We start from the raw sequence: 22904 nt of genomic DNA on the forward strand, positions 1-22904 counted from the left end.
CAGTCATCCATTTTTTCTCTCTAGTTATGAGCTACCTCATCCTCTATGCCTTAGTTAACTCAGCAGTAAAATGAGATACTAACAGCACCTACTCCACAGAGCTATTTGTAAGAATTAAAATAGTAAATGTAAAGAACTCAGAACTGTGCCTGGCATACAGTAAACGCTCGAATGTTAATTTTTTTTTTTTTGGTTGTTTTTTTATTTTGAGACAGAGAGAGAGAGAGGGGGCATGTGCACATGCAAGCAGGGGAAGGGCAGAGAGAGAGAAAGAAAGAGAGAAAGTGAGAGAGAATCCCAAGTGGACTCTGCACTGTCAGCACAGAGCCCAATGTGGAGCTTGAACTCATGGACTGTGAAACCATGACCTGAGCCAAGGCTGGATGCTTAACCAACTGAGCCACACAGGTGCCCCATGATTCCTTACCTGTAATCGTACAAGATGAAAAGAATATCCCTATATTACAATAATAGCTCAGAGTACATAGTTTATCCCATTGCTTGAATATGTAGTGTAACATCATTATATTCTGATTTTTCAAGACCAGCTCAAATGCAACCGCCTAAGCAAAATCTTCTGTGATTCCCCCCACCCAGCCCCAGGGACTCTCAAGAGACTCAGAACTGGAACGCCCCCCTCTGTTAAGGGCACTGATTTTAATTTTCCATGTACTGTGAAGGGTGTGGAGGTCAGTGTCCATTTTAACAACCCTTTCACACTACAGACCTATTTAAGGGGCAGGGTTTGAGCTCCTGTTCTGGCACTGATTATGCAACTTTGAGCAAGTGACTAAGCTCTCTGAGCCTTAAGTTTTCTCATCTGTAAAAGAGAAGACAGGATGATCTGGCACTTCTACTTTTGGATATATATCCAAAAGAACTGAAAGCAAGTTCTCAAAGAGATACTTACATACTCGGGTTAACAACAGCATTATTTATAATAGCCAAGAAATAGAAGCAAACCAAAAATCCACTGACATTTAAAAATTTTTAATTTGAGAGAGACAGCATGCAAGCGGGGGTGGCGGGGAGACAGGGAGAGGGAGGGAGGGGGGTAGGGGGTAGGGGGTAGGGAGGGGGGATAGGGAGAGGGAGGGGGAGGGAGAGGGAGAGGGAGAGAGAGAGAGAATCTTAAGCAGGCTCCACACTCAGTGCAGAGCCCCACGACCCTGGGATCAAGACCTGAGCTGAAATCAAGGGTCAGATGCTCCACCAACTGAGCCACCCAGGCATCCCACAGAATTTTACTTATTGCCCCTCAGTTTTACTTCATTGTCCTCTCATGCTTATATTACTAGACCAAATGATAGGAGCATTTATTCATCAGCTGTTATTTTATTTATTTAAAGTTTATTTATCTTGAGAGAGGGAGAGACAGTGTGTGTATGCATGAGAGGGGGAAAGGCAGAGAGAGAGGGAGGGAAGGAGAATCCCAAGCAGACTCCACACTGTCAGTGAGGGGCTCGAACTCACAAACCGGGAGATCATGAACTTAGCTGAAATTAAGAGTTAGATGCTTAACTGACTGAGCCAGGTGCCTTATATATTTTTTATATGATGTGGAAATTGGAAATAAAGGACTTGCAAATGTAAAGCTGAATCTTTAGGAAATACATTAAGAGTTATGCCAGCACACAAATTCTTTGCCAATCACTCAGCATTCGAATGCTCAGGGGGGAAAAACTAGCCAACACACTTTCAGAGGGGTGGTATCTAGATCATGGCCTGATTAAAACAAAGGGATGTTGTACTCATAATGTTCTGGCTGGTATTAAATGCCACTATGCTACACAGAGAAATACTATCGATCGTAACTGCTTGGCCATTTTAAACTAATATAACCAGGGCCTTTCCTACTCAAGAGAAGAAACTCATTTAACTCCAACACCTTTGAAAAATTATAGGGTTTTATGTTGTAAGTGTGTGTGCTTCCCCCAAACTTTACCTTTTCCTTTTTTTCCCTAAGTAACAGATTCCCGATCTTTATTAGGGTACAAAGCCCCACCTCCTTCTCCAACTAAAAGACATTTCCCAGCCTCCCTAGCAGCTAGGGTGGCCATGTGGTTAAGTTGTAGCTGATGAAACACAAGCAGAAGTTATGTATGCCTTTCAGAAAAACGCTTTAAAATGGCAAGTTTTATCCTTTCCCTGCATCCTTCCTTCTTCCTGCCACATAGAATGGCCAAAAGAATCACCAGTCCCTTAGAACCACACATACCCCAGCCCCTTCCAGGCCCATGTCTGTTACACAGCTGCTTCTCCCCAAGAAGAGACCAGAGGCAACTGCTGTTCCTAAAATTCCCTAGAGATCCAGAACGTAGCTCAGAGAGGAGCGTCCGGAAGTCTCCCTTCCTAGACAACACTAGTAGAAGAACCCCCTCTCCCATCCCTGGTCTGACCTGCAAAGAAGGGATGGCCCAAACAGCCTCTACAGAACCAATGACACCCCAGAGAATCTGGAATGTCCCATGGTCTCTGAGTCCTGGGGAAATGGGACCTTGGGCAAATTCACTTCACTTCTGAGTTTCCACATTACCTTTTATAAAACGGAAACCAACCTACTTGTCCTATTCTGCAGGGTGTTACGTCCAAGTAAGACTATGGATGCAAAAGCATCTTAATTTACAAGGTAATCGAAATATAATGAAGGCTAATGACATTTCGAGCCACAGTCAAGAAAGGGCAGAGTGGCTGGAACACAGGGGGAGAATTCCAGGAACTTATCCTGAAGATATCCTTACAAAAGTATACAAAGATTTGTGTACACGAGGCTCAATGAAGCTTTACTTGTAACATTTAAATGTAGTATCAAATAAAATATGGTACATCAATATAACAAAATACTACGCAGTTAATAAAAGGAATGAGACAATTGATAAAAGAAGAAATGAAGAACACGAGTGTATCAGCTGGCATTATGGTGCCAGAACTAAAATCAGAAGTGGTTAAAAGGGGTGACCTCAACTTCCAGTTACATGAGATGAACAAAGTACAGACGAGATGACAGGGGATGAAAGATACCCACACATTTGGGAGATGAAAGGCAAGCGTAGGAGCGTGCAGATCACGGAAAGCAAGAGACCTCCTGCATGCAGAAGTGGACAGCTAGAGAAAAGTTCAAACCTGAGAAACCTGGAAAAGCTCACACGAGACATAAGGGACCAGAGTCTCCAGACAGCATACCAGCCAGAAGTGGGGAGAGATGCTGGACTGAATGCAGAGCACTGGGTGGTAGGACCTTCAGTCCCCTTCCCTGGCTGGCCCCCAAAATACCAGCAGCCAGGTAAAATCCTTGTCCAAGAAGGGACTTTTCTCTGGAGAACAGACATTTGGGGGTTCCCCAATGGAATGATCAGGTCTTTGTTTAGTGACTCTAGAGCTAGAAAACTAAATACAAAGTATCTATTCATACTTTAATTAAGTACTTTAATTAAAGTATTTATTAATCAGCCCTTTTGTGTTTCACACTGAAATACAGACTAGGAAGGCGCAACAGGTATCTAAGGGATGCCGTTAACATAAAAGGAGGAGACCAAGAAAATAAACTGAAGAACTGGAGATACAAAGCAAGGAGCAAAAGAAAACTTAAAAGGAAAAAAAAAATATCCTCAGAGAAAAAAAAGAAGATACTGCATAGAAAAATAAGAACAGGGTGCTATAAAAACAAGGACAACTAGGGGTGTCGGCGTGGCTCAGTTGGTTAAGTGTTGGGACTTCAGTTCAGGTCATGTCACGGTTCATGAGTTTGAGCCCCACACGGGGCTTGCTGCTGTCCGCGCAGAGCCCGCCTCAGATCCTCTGTTCCCCTCTCTCTCTGCCCCTCCCTCCGCTCACACTTGCTCTCTCAAAAATGAATAAACATTTATTATTTTTAAAAAAAGGACAACTAGAGAACAAGATGCTTTTATTTTTTTTTAATTTTTTTTTTAACGTTTATTTATTTTTGAGACAGAGAGAGACAGAGCATGAACAGGGGAGGGGCAGAGAGAGAGGGAGACACAGAATCTGAAACAGGCTCCAGGTTCTGAGCTGTCAGCACAGAGCCTGACGCAGGGCTTGAACTCACGGACCGCGAGATCATGACCTGAGCCGAAGTCGGCCGCTCAACCGACCGAGCCACCCAGGCGCCCCGAGAACAAGATGCTTTTAAAATTCTAGGACACAATAATTCTCAATCTGGCATTCCATGCGGAGTCAAACCATCCATCTATATGAGACTATAGGATGTAGAATAAAGATATTCAAACACATAAGGACTTCCAAAACCTACCTCCTATGAATGGTTTCCTAGGAACTTCCTAGAGTTAAGAATCCACCACAATAAGGGAGCAAATCAAGAAGACATGGGATCCAGGAAAGAAGCAAAGGAGGATCCCAGAAGGCCTAGAGGACTCAACCAGACTAGACAGCGCAGGAGGGCACAGAGGGCTCCAAGATAGAGGTCTCAAGAAAAGGAGAACTGTTTGACCATGTGAAAAACAGAAATCAGACGGGTTTCATAAATCTGTCAGTTTGGGAAGATTTGGTACACAATAACCAAACAAATGAAAGCAATTAACAAGAGACCAAGTTCGGCTCTATATTTGCTATACTTGTCACCAGTGAAAAACAATGAAACACTGAATACTGATTTAACCAACAACTGTGACACATCCACGCTGGAAGAATGGAGGGAGGGAAATCGGGGGTGTGAAGCGGTACTGGACTGCTGACTTAAGTTCTCACCTTCTGTAACTTACCAGTAAAAGATGTACTGATAAGTCAGGAAATAACATAAACTACATTTAAAAAAGGACACAAATACCCAAAGGAAAAAAACTAAAACATTTTGGAAGTAAAACTCTCCACTGGAGCAGGAGACTGCTTTTGTGTAAAAGCTCTGAAGTACTCTTGACTTTTGAAAACTATGTTCATTGGGGCGCCTGGGGGGCTCAGTCAATTAAGCGTCGACTTCGGCTCAGGTCACGATCTCACGGTCTGTGGGTTCAGGCCCGGCGTCGGGCTCTGCGTTGACAGCTCAGAGCCTGGAGCCTGCTTCAGATTCTGTGTCTCCCTCTCTCTCTCAAAAATAAATGAACATTAAAAAAAAAATTAAAAACTATGTTCACAAACTACTTTACAAGTAAGAAAAAAACCCAGCTTGTTACTTTTTTTAAATTTTTTTGAATGTTTATTTTTGAGAGAGAGACAGAGACAGAGTGCAAGCCGGGGAGGGGCAGAGAGCAAGGGAGGCACAGAATTGGAAGCAGGCTCCAGCCTCTGAGCCCGACGCGGGGCTCAAACTCACGAGCTGCTGCCTGAGTCAGACACCCAGGTGCCCTCCAACTGGTTATCTCTAGTGGGAGGGACTGTATGAGGGACTAGGGTGAGGAAAAATTTCCTCCTTTTGGTTCACTCTGTATTGGTTGAATTTCTTAAAAAAAAAAAATCACATGCACGTAATAGTTTTTATAACTTAGCAAAAGAAAACATTATATAGTTCTATATATTGTCACAATCCAGCCGAAGGCAATTAAGAACTGAGGCAGAAAATAACGGATTTAGGAAATTCTAAACAGAGGGTCTCTAAGATTTCGTGACTTATCAAGGTATTTAATCACATGGAATAGAACACTTCTGTTATGCATATACACATAGAAGTTATAAAACTAATTTATGGAAATCTATCTTCAAGGTACAGTAACTGATTTAATAAACCACTCAGTGACAGGTTAAGTCTGGGAAGTGCAGAAGTCTAGGCTAATTCCGGGCACGTCTGCCGAGCCTGTGAACCAAGACAGCGGCTACCATCCCCCCGCCTTTTCTGTGATGGTTAGGAAAATGCCAATTTTTACCACTGGCGTCACGTCCCTTAAAGGTCTCTGATCAGATTTCCTCTTCAACGGATTCACGTTTTAAGATGCAAGCTGCTCATTATATATCTGGCATTACAGTATTGACCTCGGAGCAAAGTCTGAACCCCGACGCGTCCCGTTCGCTTTTGAAACGACTATTGTTGACAAAGCTGAGGCTGCTTCGAGCACCACTTCTACTTTTCCTAGATGGGCAAATGCTCTTTGACGCGGCTCTTGAAAATCAGGACTCAGCTGTGAGTGTAACTAAGTATAAATAAATCAAGAGTTGCTGAAACTCCCAAATGATTCATGTTTCTAGGCTGCCCTGCTCTTCCTCAAAACAAGACAGCCGTAAAGGCATTTCAGCGTCTCGCCAGACACAGAGAGAATCAAGTTAGGTTGGCAGCGGGAGGCGGGAACTCTTAAAAAGTGGCACCACCAGCAAAGCCGAAGCACCGCAGCCACGTTTACCTTTACTCGTCTCCGTTTTCTCCCCTTTTCTTCTCCTGGAACCTGCTTCTCTCCTTTCTTCCTCTTTTTCCGCTTTCTGTCCTTGTGTTTGTCATGATCGTTTTTGTCCTCGAAGAGGCTTGAGTCGTGCCCCGAGCTGCCCGTGGAGAGCTCGGTGACTTCGTTCCCTCCCACTTTGAGGACCAGCTTCAAGGGCTTCTCTACATACTCTTAAACAAAAGGACAGAGCCTCGATTACGGGCGGGACGCGCCGGCCAGCATCCACGATGCAGAGGCACCGCGGGCAGGGGGACGGGCAGGGGGAGAAGGGGCAGCCACTGCCGGGGCGGCTTTGGGCGCCCCGCGAAGCACCTGTTGACTGACGGTCACTCGCCGAATGTGTGCCCCGAACGCTGCGGGCCTCTGGGGGCCGTCTCACACCTCCCAACAAGAGCCCCGCCGGGGGGGGGGGGGGTGTCAGGGGTCCCGGGTTCGAATGCCGCCCCCGCCTGGGGGGGGGGGGTCTGCGCGGCCTCCCGCGGGCCGCGCCCCCTTCGCGGGTCCCCGGCCTGCCCGTGGGAGGTGCGGCCCCCGGCCCGCCTCGGGAGCTCGAGGGTGGTCTCGAAGGAGCGAGAACCCGCCCCCCCCCCCCCCCCCCCCCGCCACATACACACTCCCCAGAGCCGCCGCCCCCCACCGCGGCCAGCTCCTCACCCTCGTAGAGGTGTTTGTCCGACTTGTGCTTCTTGTGCTTCTTGCCCATGTCGGACCGGGCCCCGGTGCCCGCCCCCCGCGCCAGGCCCAGGCCGTGCGGCGCCGCTTCCGGTCCGGGCCAGGCGAGCGGAGGGCGGGAGCGGGGCCCGCGAGACCCCGCGCCCCGAGGCAGGGGGACGGCGTGCGCCGGGCGGCGCGAGGCCCCTCACGAGAAGACTGCGCGCGAGACCCGGCCGGAGCCCGAGAGCGGCGGCGAGGCGGCGAGCGGCCGGCGTTGAGGCGGGAGAGAGGGTCCGCGGAGCGCGCAGGGTGCTGCTGGCTGCCCGTGGCGGCTCCTGGCGGCTGGAGGTGGCGCCGCAGCCCGCGCCCCGGGGGCGGGGCTGGGGGCGGGGCCGGGGGCGGGGCGGTGTCCACGGCTCAGAGTCCCCCTGCCCTCTGCTCTCAGGTCTCCCTCCGTTCCTGTCCTTTCTCTTTTTCCCTCTTTTCCCCTCTCTTCCTTCCATCTCTGTCTTTCTTCCCTCCCTCCTTTATCTCTGTTTCTCTCTCCACTTCTCTCTCTCTTCTCTCTCGCTTCCTCTCTCTTTCCCTCTTCTCGCCTCTCTTCCTCCCTTCCCTCTGTGTCTCTTCCCTTCCTCCCTTCTCTCCTTTCTCTGTCTGTCTCTCTGAGATTGAGACTCAGTCTGTCTGATTGTCTCCTCTCCCTCCCTCCCTCTCTGTCCCTCTTTCCCTTGCTCTCTCGCTGTTTTCTGTCTCACTGTCTCTGTCTCTCTCTCCCTCTCTTCCTCTGTTTCTATCTGCCTTTGTTTTCGCTCTCTCCCTCCTTTCCTCTCTGTCTCTGTGTCCCTTCCCCTTTCTTCCTTCCCTTCCTCCCTCCTCTCTTTCCCTCTTCTCCCTTTCTTTCTCCCTTCCCTCTTTCTCCCTTCCCTCCATCCTCCTACCTCTTGTCCTTTTTTTCCCCTTCCTTTTCTTTTCTTTTTATCATCCTTCCCACTCCCCTGACTTCTCTCTTCTTTCCCTCTTCCCCTTGTTTATGTCTTCCTTTTAACAATATGTATTGAACCCTGTACTGGATGCCAGATCTAGCAAACCCAGGATGCTGGTAACTGAAGGATTCTAATCTTTAAAACAAAACAAAACAAAACAAAACAAACAAAATTCCCCAAAACCCACCAAACTTATATGCTGATATGTAAAGGCCTCCCAAACTGTAACGAAAACAACACCAACGAAGTATGAAGCCGAGTGTGTTTGGTAAGATCCATATATAGAAATAAAAGTTAAGATCTGGATGAAAAGGCTCCAGTGGTGCTGAAGTGGATTGTTTTAGTTTTATGCTTCTCTCTTTGTTTGACATTTTTTCTCGCGTGCATGTTAAACTTTTTTTCACATTTATTTATTTTTGAGAGACAGAGAGAGACAGAGCCCAAGTTGGGGAGGGACAGAGAGAGAGGGAGACACAGAATCAGAAGCAGGCTCCAGGCTCTGAGCTGTCAGCACAGAGCCTGACGCGGGGCTCGAACTCACAAACCGTGAGATCATGACCCTTAACCGACTGAGCCACCCAAGCGCCCCATCACATGCCTGTGAAATTTTTAAAAATGAAAAGAAAGAGACGATTTAGAAAAGTATGAATTTGCACACACACACACACACACACACACACACACACACACACCGATGAAAGTATGTCAGACTTTACCAAGTGGGGGCCCAGACTAACACCATTGCTCTGTAGATGGATGTCTACCCCTTGAGGCTGTTTTAAGACTTTCTCACTCACTCTTATCCTCAGGTGCTGAGTCCTACTGGAGAGATGTTGTTCACATTTCTGTTCATTGGCATTTACCCAAATATAGTATTAAGATGTATTTAATATAGCACATCTAGGGACATTGGCTGCAGGGAAACAAAATAATGTTGATATTTTTCTATATGACAGCATTGTAAGACAGGAAGTGCAGAAACATTATTATTCCCATTTTAAAGATGGGGAAATGGGCGCCCAGAGAAGTGAAGTAGGTTTGCCAGTTAGTGGCAGAGCCTGCACTCAAATTCAAGTTTTTCTGATTTGAATCACAAGCTCTTTTTACACATGAATAAGGTGAAGGATGTCTTGACAGCCTCTACTTTTAACCTTATGATGCCCGGTGTATTTTCAGATAAACCCATATCACAGCTTTCTCTCAAGAAAGGATCTTAGTCATTTATACTTTAGTAAGAATTTGGACCTCTGGATCACATCTCCCAGGAAGATTTGTAGCTTTAGCTTGAACTCCCAATGGTAAAATTTTATACTTCTAGTTCAGGACCCTATGGTTGGAGTGTGACAGATACCCAGTTTGAATTATTTTAAGTAAATAAAAAGATTTCAAGTAAAAAGATTTTCAAGTAAAAAGATTTTCAAATAAAGCTTGAAGACAGGCACCAGGAATTTGATACTGTCTGGTATCTCTCTCTCTCTCTCTGTCTTATTTCTGTGTACGTAGGGCTCCACCTTTTTCCCTCTCTATATGGCTAAAAACATGGTTACCAGCAGCTGCTTCCTGCATAACTAGGAAGATAGTCTCTTCTCTGACAGCTTCACCCAGGAAGAAATGCCAGAGAAAGGCTCTGATTGGCTTAGGTTGGGTTATGTGTCTTATGGGCCAGGGAATGGAAGATTGATCCAGCTTGGGTATCCAGTCCACCCCCATGGCCAAGAGGAGTTAGTCTGTGACCATCAGGCCCCACCAGACCGCCATGGTTAGCCAGGGAAGATGAGGTTCCTCGAACAAAGGACGTTTGTGTCTGTTGCCTCCCTGTAGCAAGCCCCCCTGGCATCTGCGAGGTGGAGTCAGAGTGGGGGAAGGGGGTTGTGTTGGGGAAGGGAACTTGGTTGCTCTGAGATCAAGCCACCATTGTCCACTAAGTATAGGGCAAAGCTTGGTTCAACTTTTCAGCTGTTGGCTATAATCTCTTTCCTTTAACTCCCCATGCGGATCTGGCTTCCAGTGTGGCATGCCTCACTCCAGGCCGAACCTGTGAGTTTCCCTCTTTGCTCCCCATCCCCCAGTGTGCTTCCCCAGGGAAGGGTCTGGTCTCATTCTCTTTGTTTCCATAGCAGCCAGCACAGTGACCTCTACTTTGCAAATACCCCTAAGAGCTAGCTCACTGTGTGTGTGTGTGTGTGTGTGTGTGTGTGTGTGTGTGTGTGTTTCTTTTCCCTGACCAGCCTGGGATGGAGGGAAAAGGGCCTAGTTAACTCATTCACACTATGGAGTGAGTAATTGTCCTCCTCCCCTCAACGGAGATCGTACACAGGTTCCCAAAGTGTTCACAGCAGTGAAAAACAAGAGCCTGAAGCAGAAAACATCTCACAGAAGTTCCTGGGAGATGGACACCCTGGCTTCCCCACTTTGTAAGTTCCCAGCTCCACGACAGTGCCTGGTACATAAAAGGCCCCAGAAAATGCTAGCTGAACTGAACCTTGCTGTGTAGTGCAGACTCCAAGGTGACCCCTGAAGACTCCTGCCTCCTGGTATTTATGTTCTCCAATTGTGTGTGGACAGGCCTAGAGACTTATATCTAGCCATTAGGATATAGCAAAGGTGATGAGATGTCTCTTCTGGGATTCAGTGACTTAAGATTGTGATTTCTGTCTTGCTAGCCAACTGCACTGCCATCTTGGCCTGCATGTTTCGAGGAAGGAGGCTGCCATGTTGGAGAGGCTCATGTGCAAGGAATTGAGGGCGACCTCCAGCCCAGCAGCTCTTGAGCCATTGACCCTGCCAACAACCACCTGAACTTCAAATTGAATCCTTCCTCTATGGGGCACTCAGATGAGACCTCAGCCCTGCCTCATACCTTGATTGCAGCATTCAAGAGACCCTGAAGCAGGAGACCCAGGTAAGTGATGGGCAGACTGCTGGCCCACAGAAACAACTGTGAGATAATAAATGTGTGCTTACTTAAACCACTAAGTTTTAGGGGGATTTGTTACACAGCAATTGATAGCATATACAAATATTATCCCAAAGAGGGAACTTTCTGAGCCTGCTGCATATCTCGATAAGAAGGACTAAAGTGAGAGTAAAGGAACAACTTGCCTGTGCAGGGTACTTGGCTAGAGTGTTGCACACACTGTCTCTTCCCGTTTCTCCTTTTCCTAGCCTGGTGAGAGGAACACTCTTATCCCTGTCCCAGTGAGGAAACTGGGGCCCGAAGAAGTCAAGTGGCTTATCCAAGGTCACACAGCATGCCTCTCCGGGATCTGAATCTATGCCGGTCTACCTCCAAACCCTACATTCTAACCATGAGGCCACACTGCTCTTCTAAAAGAGGGCCAGAAACCTTCCAGGTTTCTTCCTGCATGTTTGGAATAGTGTCAGATAGAGATAAATTCTGCAAGAGGATTCACACGCTCACACGAACACGTAGGAAGGGATGTTTGTGCATCGAAAGGATCGGAAGAGAAGTTAAAGAGTGGAGATCGTTGTTGTTTGCTGTTTATGGATTTCTGGGGTCCCATGAGGCTAAATGAACAAAGGGAGCCCAAACAATGAAAGGTGACTGCCGTGCTGAACGGAGCAGTGCTTTAATGGAGGAACTTCTGGTTTCGTGATACCTGGGCACCGCTGCCTCTGACCTGGGCAGTGTGGGGAGGCTTCGTGGCAGAAGCTAGCTGTCCCCCATAAGGCGATGGAGACTTCTCTCTCGTGCATCCCGATTGGCTGTAGAGGAAGAGGACAGTCTTCGGAGAGGGCAAGGCTGACTCTGTGCCTTGCTTAGTCCCACCCAGTACCTTCCTCTGTCTGCGGGCCTCCGTCACGTCCCTCGCAGTCTGTTTTGCTGCAGCTGTAGTGGAGGCCGAACGGCTGTCTCCTCTTTCCAAGGTGGATTGACCTCATATGTTTCACCAGGTCCCTAGAACCACAGCCCCCAAAGCTTTGGGGGTGAGTAACTGCCATCACACCTGTTGACCATCTGCCTCCCACCCACCGCCAGCCCGCACCCTTGCTCAGTGTCCTCTCTGCAGCCCCCGGAGGAGGATGCAGTGTGTCCGTCTTACAGAGGCTGGAGCTGTGGCAATGTCAGGACCAGACAGGAGCCAGCTATGTTACACAGCTGGTGGCTGGGAGTCAAAATTGGAAGCCAGGCAGCCTAACATCAGGACCAGAGTAACCCAACGGCTCTGGAGGGGGCCGGCCTGGCTCGTCTTGAGCTCATGCTTTCTAGCTGTGTGACCTTGGGCGTATCACTTCACCCCTCTGCACCTCAGTTGTCTCTCTTGGAACAAGGCAAGGGAATCAGGCCGACCACTTCATAAGGTGGTTCTAAGGATGAAAGAAGATAATGTGGTCAAAATGCCAAGCGTAAGACCACATGGAGAGTAAGGGCTCGATAAATGCCAGATGCTGATATCAGTTTTTAAAAACTTTGTGATTCTTGGGGCGCCTGGGTGACTCAGTCTGTTAAGTGCATGACTTCGGCACAGGACAGGTCATGATCTCGCGGTTCACGAGTTCGAGCCCCGCTTTGGGCTCTGTGCTGACAGCTCAGAGCCTGGAGCCTGCTTCGGATTCTGTGTCTCCCTCTCTCTCTGCCTCTCTCCAGCTTTTACTCTCTCTCTCTCTCTCTCAAAACTAAATAAAACATCAGAAAAAAATTTTGTATTTTGTGATTCTTTGAAAACATACTTGAGGTAATGTTGTTTCCCTGGTAAAAACTGTCTCAGAATCAAAGCCGAATCCTTACCTTGGCTTCCAGGCCTGATCTGGCCCCATCATCTCTCCAGACCCACTTCCTACCCCTGTCACTGAGGCTGGCCACACTGTCCTCCTCACTTGCTTCTGATGCACAAGCCTGCCTGTGCCCCAGGACCTTTGCCTCTGCTCTTTCCCCTGCCTAGAGCACTGTCCCCTCAGCTCCTGGCCCAGCTCCTGGGTCCCAGCTTCTGGTCTCCTGGGTGACTGCTTCAGAGAAGCTTCCAGACCAGAGATCTACAGTAACACCTCCTCAAGAGACTTTGCTTCTCTTAATAGCACATGTGGCCACCGACATAATGTTATGTATCTGTTACATGTCTGTGTGCATGTTTGTCAACTGTCTCCCCCCCCATGGGACTCCTGGCTCCCTGAGGACATGATTGGGGCCTGTATCACTCACAGGTGTGTCCCCTGTGCCTAGCACGGAGCCAGGCTTGGCACAGGCCCTCAAAAAATAATTTTTGGATGAATGAATGAATGAATGAATGAATGAGTGAATGAATACTTATACTGTTTTATGATGATGATGATGATGATGCCCTCCCACTTTCTTCCCCTGAGGGTCTTTTGGTTGAGGACAGGAGGTAACTGGTGGCCTCCTAGAGCCTGAGGAGGAGGAGGAGGAGAGAGGCAGTGAGGAAGGCTGGCCACTGGGGGGGGTGGCTTTCCCAGGAAATGGCCTCTGCTCAGCTCTCTCAGGGCCAGGCCCATCTGCAGAGGACTTGTTGCCCAGGGGGGTGTGAGGCTGTGGCAAGCCGGGCCCTTAGCAGCCCCAGGACCCGGAAGCATGCGAGGCGACCACCACAGCTGGGCCTTCGGAACTTGGCGCGCCTATGGAGAGAGCTCTGGGACACAGCTGATGGCCTGGGCACCTGATCCTGTAGTAAAGCGTGGCTTCCCTTGGTTGCGCAGTTCTGGGAGACCCAGTGGAGACTCTTCACAGGTCCGACAGATGAAAGGGGCTTACTGGGAACTGACCCCATGCTCCCGTCATGCTGAACCCTGAACCTCAGGGACTTTGGAGACCCCCACCGCTGCCCCCTGGTGTTTCTCAAAGCCCCCTCATGCGGCTGTGAGGTGGGGCCAGGAACTCCCAAGGCCGGTTGTCCGTGGGCTACTTGCTTCTCTTGTCTTCTTTTGTGTGAACCCCTCTGCCTTCTCTGAGGAGTTGGCAGAACCAGCCGTGGGCACCAGTGTGGTTGGCATGAGGGTCGGGGAAAGGGAGGGGGACAAGGGCTTCTTGCACAGTGAAGGCCTCCCCAAGTGTGAAAGGTCAGAAAGGGGGAGGGAAAGAGCTGGCTCTCCTGGATACTCTGGGGGAGCCCTGCCCTCTGTCCCAGGGGGAAGGGAGACAGGAGGCATCCCTTGAGCCCAGGCCCCCAGCAACTGCAGCGGTGCCCGAGTCTGGCGGCGCGGGCAGGATGGTCAGGCCCCAGCCTGTTAGCGCTGTGCAGAGAGACCCCGAGGGGCAGAGGCTGGTTCATTGGGCAGCTCTTTGGGGAGGCAGTGGCCTGAGGTGATTCCCTGTGACAGGCTGTTGACAGTGCAGCTTCCAGGGTTGCTCACGATCACAGGTGGTGCCGCCCCAGCTGTCTGCCTCTGAGTGAACAAAAGAAAGGCAACAGATGGCATCTGTCCATGTGGTGATCCCTGTGCCTCCCCTGCTCTCATGGCCTCAGAGCTCTTTGCTGGAGGGCAGTGAGTCCAAGCCATGGTGCCCATTGCTGACAGCCACAAAAGTCATTTGGACTCAGATTCTACCAGACAGAGAGCAACTTGGAGCCCCTGATCAAACACCTTCCTCCCTCCCTCCCACACCCTTTCTCCCTCCTTGCCTCCCTCCCAAACCCTCCTTCCCAGCCTCCCTGCCTCACTTCATCCTATTTTCTTGAGGGCCTAGTATTTTTTTTAAATGTTTATTTATTTATATTTGAGAGAGAGAGAGAGAGAGAGAGAGAGAGAGAGAGAGAGAGAGAGAGAGAATCTGAAACAGGCTGCAGGTTCTGAGCTATCAGCATAGAGACCAACGTGGGGCTGGAACCCACGAACTATGAGATCATGACCTGAGTTGGAATCGGATGCTTAACCAGCTGAGCCACCCAGGCACCCCAAAAGATAAATTTTTAGGGAAGTATTAGGTTCACAGAAAAATGAGGGAAAGATACATAGACTTCCCATATACCCCATGCTCCCACACATATATAGCTTCCTCCATTATTAATATCCCCGACGGAAGTGTACATCTGTTACAATTGATGAGCCTGCATTGACACATCATAATTACCTGAAGTTCGTAGTTCCCATTAGAGTTCACTCGTAGTGTTGTGTACTCTATGGGTTTAGACAAATATAATGATGTATATCCGTTATGGCATTATCATACAGAGCATGATATACAGAGTGTGCCCTAAGAATTCTCTGAGCTCCATCTATTCAGGTGTCTCCCCCCTACCCCCAACCCCTGGCATCCAGTAATCTTTTTGCTGTCTCCATAGTTTTGCCTTTTCCAAAATGTCATATGGTTGGTTGGAGTCATGTAGGATATAGCCTTTTCAGGTTGGCTTCTTTCAGTTAATAACACGCATTTAAGATTCTTTCACATCTTTTCATGGCCTGGTAGCTCATGTCTTTTTAGCACTGAAGAATATTCCATTTTCTGGATCACCACATTGTCTGGATCAGCACATTGTCTGGATTACCCATTCCCCTACTGAACTGAAGCAACATCTTTGTTGCTTCCAAGGTTAGGTAGATATGTATAAAGTTAGTATGAACACCCATGTGCAAGTTTTTGTGTGAACATAAGTTTTCAACTCCTTTGGATAAATACCAAGGAACACGATCACTGGATTGGATGGTGAGGGTATGTTTAGTTTTGTAAGAAGGTTCACCTGCACTGAATGAGAGTTCCTGTTGCTCCATGCCCTCACCAGCATTTGATGTTGTCAGTGTGCCGGATTCTGGCCACTTTAATAGGTGGCCAGTGGTAGGCGTAGTGGTGTAGTGGTGCAGGTGTAGTGGTACCTGACTATTGTTTGCATTTCCCTGAGGACATATGATACGGAGCATCTTTTCATAGGTTTACCTGCCATCTGTGTGTCTTCTTTGGTGAGGTGCCTGCTAAGGCCCTCCATTTTTTAAATCCGGTTGTTTGTTTTCTTATTGTGAAGTTTTAAGGGTTCTTTGTATATTTTGAATAACAGTCCTTTATCAGATGAGCCTTCAGCCAATATTTTCTCCCAGTTGGTAGCTTGTCTTTTCATTGACTTTATTGTGATTCACAGATCAGAGGTTTTTAATTTTAATGAAGTCCAGCTTATCAATTATTTCTCTCATGAATTTGTGTGCTTTTTGTGTTGTATCAAAAAAGTCATTGCCATACCCAAGGTTACCTAGATTTTCTCCCATATCATCTTCCAGTTTTATACTTTTGCATTTTTACATTTAGGTCTGTGATCCACTGTGAGTTAATTTTTGGGAAGAGTGTAAAGCCTGTGTCCTGATTCATTTTTTTTTATGTGAAGATGTTCAGCAGTTCCAGCACCATTTGTTGAAAAGACTATCTTTGTTCCATTATCTTGCTTTTATTCCTTTGTCAAAGATCAGTTGACTATATTTATGTGGATCTATTTCTGGGCTGTCTATTCTGCTCCATTGATCTATTTGTCTATTCTTTTGCCAATACCACACTGTCTTTTTTTTTCAGTTTATTTGTTTATTTTTGAGAGAGAAAGAGAAAGAGAGAGAGAGAGAGACAGAGTGAAAGCGAGGCAGGGGCAGAGAGAAAGAGAGGGAGACACAGAATCCAAAGCAGGCTCCAGGCTCTAGCTGTCAGTGCAGAGCTCAACATGGAGCTTGAACGCACAAATCGCGAGACTGTGACCTGAGCCTAAGTCAAATGCTTAACTGACTGAGCCACCCAGAGCCACTCAGGCATCCTAAGCACACTGTATTAATTACCCTAGCTTTATAGTAAGTTTTGAAGTTGAGTAGTGTCAGTCCTCCAAATTCGTTCTCCTTCAGTATTGTGTTGGCTATTCTGGGTCTTTGGCCTCTCTATGTAAGCTTTAGAATCAGTTTGTCTATATCCACAAAATAACTTTCTGGAATTTTGATGTGGATTGCACTTAATAGGTAGATTGTGTTGGGAAGAACTGATATCATGACAATATTGAATCTTCCTGCCAGTGACTGTGGAATATCTCTGTTTATTTAGTTCTTTGATTCCTTTCATCAGAGTTTTATAGCTTTCCTCATGTAGATTTGTTAGACTTATACATAAGTATTTAATTTTTTTTGCATGAGAATATAAATGGTATTATGTTTTTAGTTTCAAATTCCACTTGTTCATTGATGGCTTATATGAAAATAATTGACTTTTATATATTAACCTTGTATCCTGAAACCTTGCTATAATCATTTATTATTCATTTTTTTTAGTTGTTGATTCTTTCAGATTTTATACATAGATGATCTGCAAACAAAGACAATTTCTTCCTTCCCAAGCTGTATCTTCTTTTCTTGTCTTATTGCATTGGCTAGAACTTCCAGTATGATGTTGAAAAGGAGTGGTGAGAAGGGACATCCTTGTCTTGTACCTGGTCTCAGAAGGAATGCTTTGATTTTCTTACTATTAAGAATGCTGTTAACTAGCTGTAGAGTTTTTGTTAGGTATTCTTTTTTTTGTTGTTAAATTAATTAATTAATTAATTAGTTAATTTTTAAATTTACATCCAAGTTAGTTAGCATATAGTGCAACAATAATTTCAGAAGTAGATTCCAGTGATTCATCCTTTATGTAGAATATCCAGTGCTCATCCCAACAAGTGTCTTCCTTGATGCCCATATCCATTTAGCCCATCCTCCCTCCCACAAACCCTCCAGAAACCCTCTGTTTGTTCTCTATATTTCAGAGTCTCTTATGTTTTGTCCCCCACCCTGTATTTATATTATTTTTGCTTCCTTTCCCTTATGTTCATCTGTTTTGTATCTTAAATTCCTCATATGAGTGAAATCATATGATATTTGTCTTTTTCTGACTAATTTCGCTTAGCATAATACCCTCTGGTTTCATCCACATAGCTGCAAATGGCAAGATTTCACTCTTTTTGATTGCTGAGTAATACTCCATTGTATATATGTGCATATACCACATCTTCTTTATCCATTCATCCATTGATGGACATTTGGGCTCTTTCCATACTTTGGTTATTGTTGATAGTGCTGCTATAAACATTGGGGTGCATGTGCCCCTGCGAAACAGCACACCTGTATCCCTTGGATAAATACCTAGTAGTGCAATTACTGGGTTGTAGGGTAGTTCTATTTTTAATTTTTTGAGGAACCTCCACACTGCTTTCCAGAGTGGCTGCACCAGTTTCCATTCCCACCAGCAGTGCAAAAGAGATCCTCTTTCTCTGCATCCTCACCAACATCTGTTGTTGCCTGAGCTGTTAATGTTAGCCATTCTGACTGATGTGAGGTGATATCTCATTGTGGTTTTAATTTGTATTTCCCTGATGATGAGTGATGTTGTGTATTGTTTCATGTGTCTGTTGGCCATCTGGATGTCTTCTTTGGAGAAATGTCTATTCAAGTCTTTTGCCCTTTTCTTCACTGGATTATTTGTTTTTTGGGTGTTGAGTTTGATAAGTTCTTTATAGATTTTGGTACTAACCCTTTATCTGATATGTCATTCACAAATATTTTCTCCCATTCCGTTGGTTGCCTTTTAGTTTTGCTGATTGTTTCCTTCGCTGTGCAGAAGGTTTTTATTTTGATGAGGTCCCAATAGTTCATTTTTGCTTTTGTTTCACTTGCCTCTGGCGACGTGTTGAGTAAGAAGTTGCTGCGGCTAAGGTCAAAGAAGTTTTTGCCTGCTTTCTCCTCTAGGATTTTGATGGCTTCCTGTCTTATGTCCATTTCTTTCATCTATTTTGGGTTTATAGGTTTCTTTATCAAGATAAAGAAGTTCCCTTCTATTCCTACTTTCCTGAAAGTTTTTTTTAAAATCATGAATCGATGTTGGATTTTGTCAAATGCTTTTTCTACTTCTACTGATATGATCATGTTATTTTTCTTTCTTTTTTTTTTTTAATGTTTTTATTTATTTTTGAGACAGGGAGAGACAGAGCATGAACAGGGGAGGGTCAGAGAGAGGGAGACGCAGAATCTGAAACAGGCTCCAGGCTCTGAGCTGTCAGCACAGAGCCCGACGCGGGGCTCGAACTCACAGACCATGAGATCATGACCTGAGCCGAAGTCAGCCACTTAACCAACTGAGCCACCCAGGCGCCCCTGATCATGTTATTTTTCTTCTTTAGCCTGATGATACGATGAATTACATTAAGTGATTTTTGATTGTTAACTAGCCTTGTAACCTTGGATAAATCTCACCCAATTATAGGATATAATTCTTTTATACATTATGGGTTTGATAATATTTTGTTGAGAATTTTTGTATCTATGTTCATGAGAAATATTGGTGTTTAGTTTTCATGTAATGTCTTTGTCTAGTTTTGGTACTAGGGTAACGCTGGCCTCATAGAATGAGTTGGGAAGTAGTCCCTCTGCTTCTATCTCTGAAAGAGATTATAGAGAGTTCATATAATTTCTTTAAAAAAATTTTTTTTAATTAAAATTTTTTTTTAATGTTTATTCATTTTTGAGAGACAGAGAGAGACAGAGCATGAGCGGGCAAGGGGCAGAGAGAGGGAGACACAGAATCCGAAGCAGGCTCCAGGCTCTGAGCTGTCAGCACAGAGCCTGACGCGGGGCTCAAACTCACAAACTACGATATCGTGAACTGAGCCGAGGTCGGACGCCTAACCGACTGAGCCACCCAGGTGCCCCCATATAATTTCTTTCTTAAATGTTGTATGGATTTCACCAGTGAACCCACCTGGGAATGGTGATTTCTCTTTTGGAAGGTTTTATTTGTTTATTGGTTTAATTTCTTTAATAGATAAAGTCCTATTCATATCATCTATTTCTTCTTCTGTAAGTTTGGCAAATTGTGTCTTTCAAGGAATTTGTCCATTTCATCTAGATTATCAAATTTATGGGCATAGAGTTGTTCACAGTATTTCTTTATCATCTTAATGTCCGTAGGATCTGTAGTGATGTCCTCTTTTTCATTTCTGACATTAGTAATTTCTGTCCTTGCTCTTTTTTCCTTAGGCTGGCTGGAGGCTCATTGATTTTATTGATCTTTTCAAAGAACCAATTTTGTTTTCATTGATTTTCTTTTTTCTTTCTTTTTTTTTTTTTTGAGAGAGGGAGAACAAATGGAGGAGGGGCAGAGAGAAGGAGAGACAGAATCCCAAGCAGGCTCCACACCATCAGCACAGAGCCCAGTGCAGGTCTCGAACTCACAAACTGTAAGATCATGACCTGAGCCAAGATGAAGAGTCAGGCACTCAACTGATTGAGCCACCCAGGCACCCCTCATTGATTTTCTTTATTGGTTTCCTATATAACCAATTTTTATACCTTGGAAACAAATAAATCAAAATTTGAGTTTTCATTGATTCTAAAAGTAAATGTTAAAACTTGTAACCGAAAAGATAAAACACATTTGCACTAACAAGACACTGCTTTTGTTTCTTATATACAGGAGCTCTGCTTATGACTTTGTTTGAAATGAGAAGTTGTTAAAAATCTTTGAAAACCGCTCAATGATATGATCTCTAGGGGCCCTTCCATGACTCTGTGATTCAGTTAGATGAAACACTGTTGTAATCAGATGTTTAAAAAAAAGTATCCATCTTTTAGTAAACCATAAAGTCATGCAGATTTGTCAAGTTTGGGCATGTGGTTGGATACAGTCATCTGGAATACAAGACAGGGTAAGAACACAGCACCGGAATTCAGGATTTCTGGTTCTCGCCCTTGCATTGCTCAGGGTCTGTGTGATCATCAGAATGCTTTTTTTTGGTGGTATCTAAAACCCACCCCTAATGAGGCAGAGCTTCAGGTAATGCTACCTCCAGGAGCTCAAATGATGCCACAAGATTCATGCTTTCCTCTGCCTTTGGGCTCTGCTTCCTCTGCACTTGTCCTATTTTCAGACAGGCTATCATGGCTCCAGGCTGCCATCCTCATAAATCCCAGTTCAGAGAAAAGAGAATGTTTCTTTCCCTAGTGGTCCAGCAAAAACTCATGAGGTTATCTCACCCGGCCAATTTAGATCTTGTGCCGACTCTGAACCAATTAGCATGAAAGGGTGGGGGTGGGGCTGGGGTTGGTCACGCTGGTGGTAGAATTCAATGACAAGCCAAATCTTGTCTAGTCCTGGAGCCTTAGTGGGAGGCTTGTGCCACCAAACCATGTGGCCTAAGTTGAGGTCCCCAAGAAAAATTAAGATGCTGTTACCACAGGATTGGTGAATGAATGGTGGATAGGCAAAGCAATTCAGTAGAAGTAAAAACAGTTTCTAAACTCAGTTCTCTATCTGCTTTGAGGGGACTTCAGTTATGAGGACCTGATAAGAGGACGATGTGTACAACAGGGAGGACCAGTAACTGGTCTGAGATGGACGGAGCCCGGAGGCACATTGCCGTATAAACTTGGCTGGCAGGCAGTACCTGGTTGAGTAAAAACACACGGTATTTAACAAACACAACAGGCTTCACAAAACGTGAACTCTTGCCCCTTGTGAGACTGGTCACCGATAAAGAGCTGACAGAGAGACTCTTTCTGACTAATCACATTCTGGTTGGCCTGGTTGACTCTTGCCCTGCTCATCCGAGAGGCAAATGTGCCCATTTGCTTGGGGAAATGCCACCAGGGAAGCTCTTTCTGCCTCTTTCTCTTCTGTGATCTTGTGTTTCAGAGGCCAGTAGGGATCAGACTCGGAACTGCTGACATCGTTAACCCCATGAGAAAATGTGTGAGGCTCAGCCAGATCTATTTATGCCAAATTTTACAATGTCATTGAGCCATTCACACTTGGAACTGCTGATGGTTTGTTGTAATTATTGGTTAGCCCTACACGTAGGTAATTCGGAAGGCACTGATTGATGAATGGCCATCTCTTTCTGGTTTCTGCGGCAGGAAAGGAAAAACAGAAGTTTCTCCTTTATTCAGAAGGGAAAAGATTGGAGTGGGGGATGCAGCCTTCTCCTTCATCCTCGCCTGTTGAGTTTTCAGTTGGGGTAAAGACCCCTCCTCAAAGCCTTTCTAGATGTCCCCGTTAGGAGGAAAGAGTCACCCGTCTGTGTGCCCTTGACATTGACTTAGTAAGAGCTGCCATGTCTTCCAGCTTCCACTCTGCCCCACTCTCAAACCACTCTCCCCATGAAAGCCAGAGTGACCTTTACGAACATAGATCAACTTCGACTGAACCAGTGCCTTGTTCACAACCCTTTGGTGGTCTCCCTTTACACTCAGATAAAACCTGAGCTTTTGTTCTGCCCTGGCCCTCCTCTCTGATTCATCTTGCACCGTGACCCACTTTGACTCATTACACTCCAGAAATAATTTTCTTAATTTTAGTCCCTTGAACATGCCACATTTTCCTACCATGCAGGACCTCCCTACAGGCTGTTCCCTTTGCCAGATATGCCATTCCCACACTCTTCATATGGCTGGCTCCTTTTCATCTTTTGTCACCTCAGAAAGGTAACTCCCCAAACCCTGCTTAAATGAGTCTCCTTTTAGTCTCTTTCATAGCGCTTTGTACTTTCCCCATTTCCTTTAAACTTTTTTAAAAATTTATTTGTTTGTGTGTGTGTGTGTGTGTGTGTGAGAGAGAGAGAGAGAGAGAGAGAGAGAACGAGTGGGGGAGAGGCAGAGAGAGAGGGAGACAGAATCTGAGGCAGGCTCCAGTTTCTGAGCTGTCAGCACAGAGCCCGACACAGGGCTCAAAGTCACAAACTGTGAGATCATGACCAGAGCCAAAGTCAGACGCTTAACAGACTGAGCCATCCAGGCACCCCTTCCTGTTTCCTTTAAACATCACATTTGCAATTACATATCTGTTTATTATCAGTCTCCCCCTTAGACTGAGTTTCATGAAGGCAAGAGCTGTCTATTTTTTTAAATTTATTTTAAGAGAGAGATAGAGTGCAAGCGCAAGAGGGGCAGAGAGAAAGAGAAAGAGAGAGAGAGAGAGAGAAAGAGAGAGAGAGAGAGAGAGAGAGAATCCTAAGCAGACACTGTG

The 22904-nt window shown here is 45.9% G+C and overlaps 1 protein-coding gene across 2 annotated transcripts in view; it reads right to left on the bottom strand.

Moving 5' to 3' along the window:
* The window catches only part of BRD7 (bromodomain containing 7), a 37303-nt gene extending 30017 nt beyond the window's left edge, over nucleotides 1-7286 (bottom strand). Inside the window, exons 1-2 of one of the 2 annotated variants that reach the window (XM_019455985.2) lie at nucleotides 6999-7286; nucleotides 6306-6514 (exon numbers count right to left, since the gene is read on the bottom strand). In XM_019455985.2, the coding sequence (XP_019311530.1) occupies nucleotides 6306-6514; nucleotides 6999-7047 (258 nt within the window). In that variant the 5' untranslated portion in view covers nucleotides 7048-7286. The remainder of the gene's footprint in view (nucleotides 1-6305; nucleotides 6515-6998) is intronic. The other variant, XM_019455986.2, reaches the window with a different exon arrangement.
* Between the last annotated feature and the right edge of the window lie 15618 nt (nucleotides 7287-22904).

The sequence above is a fragment of the Panthera pardus genome, unplaced genomic scaffold, assembly GCF_024362965.1.
Source record: "Panthera pardus isolate Hobbes unplaced genomic scaffold, ASM2436296v1 HiC_scaffold_18, whole genome shotgun sequence".
Lineage (NCBI taxonomy): Eukaryota > Metazoa > Chordata > Mammalia > Carnivora > Felidae > Panthera > Panthera pardus.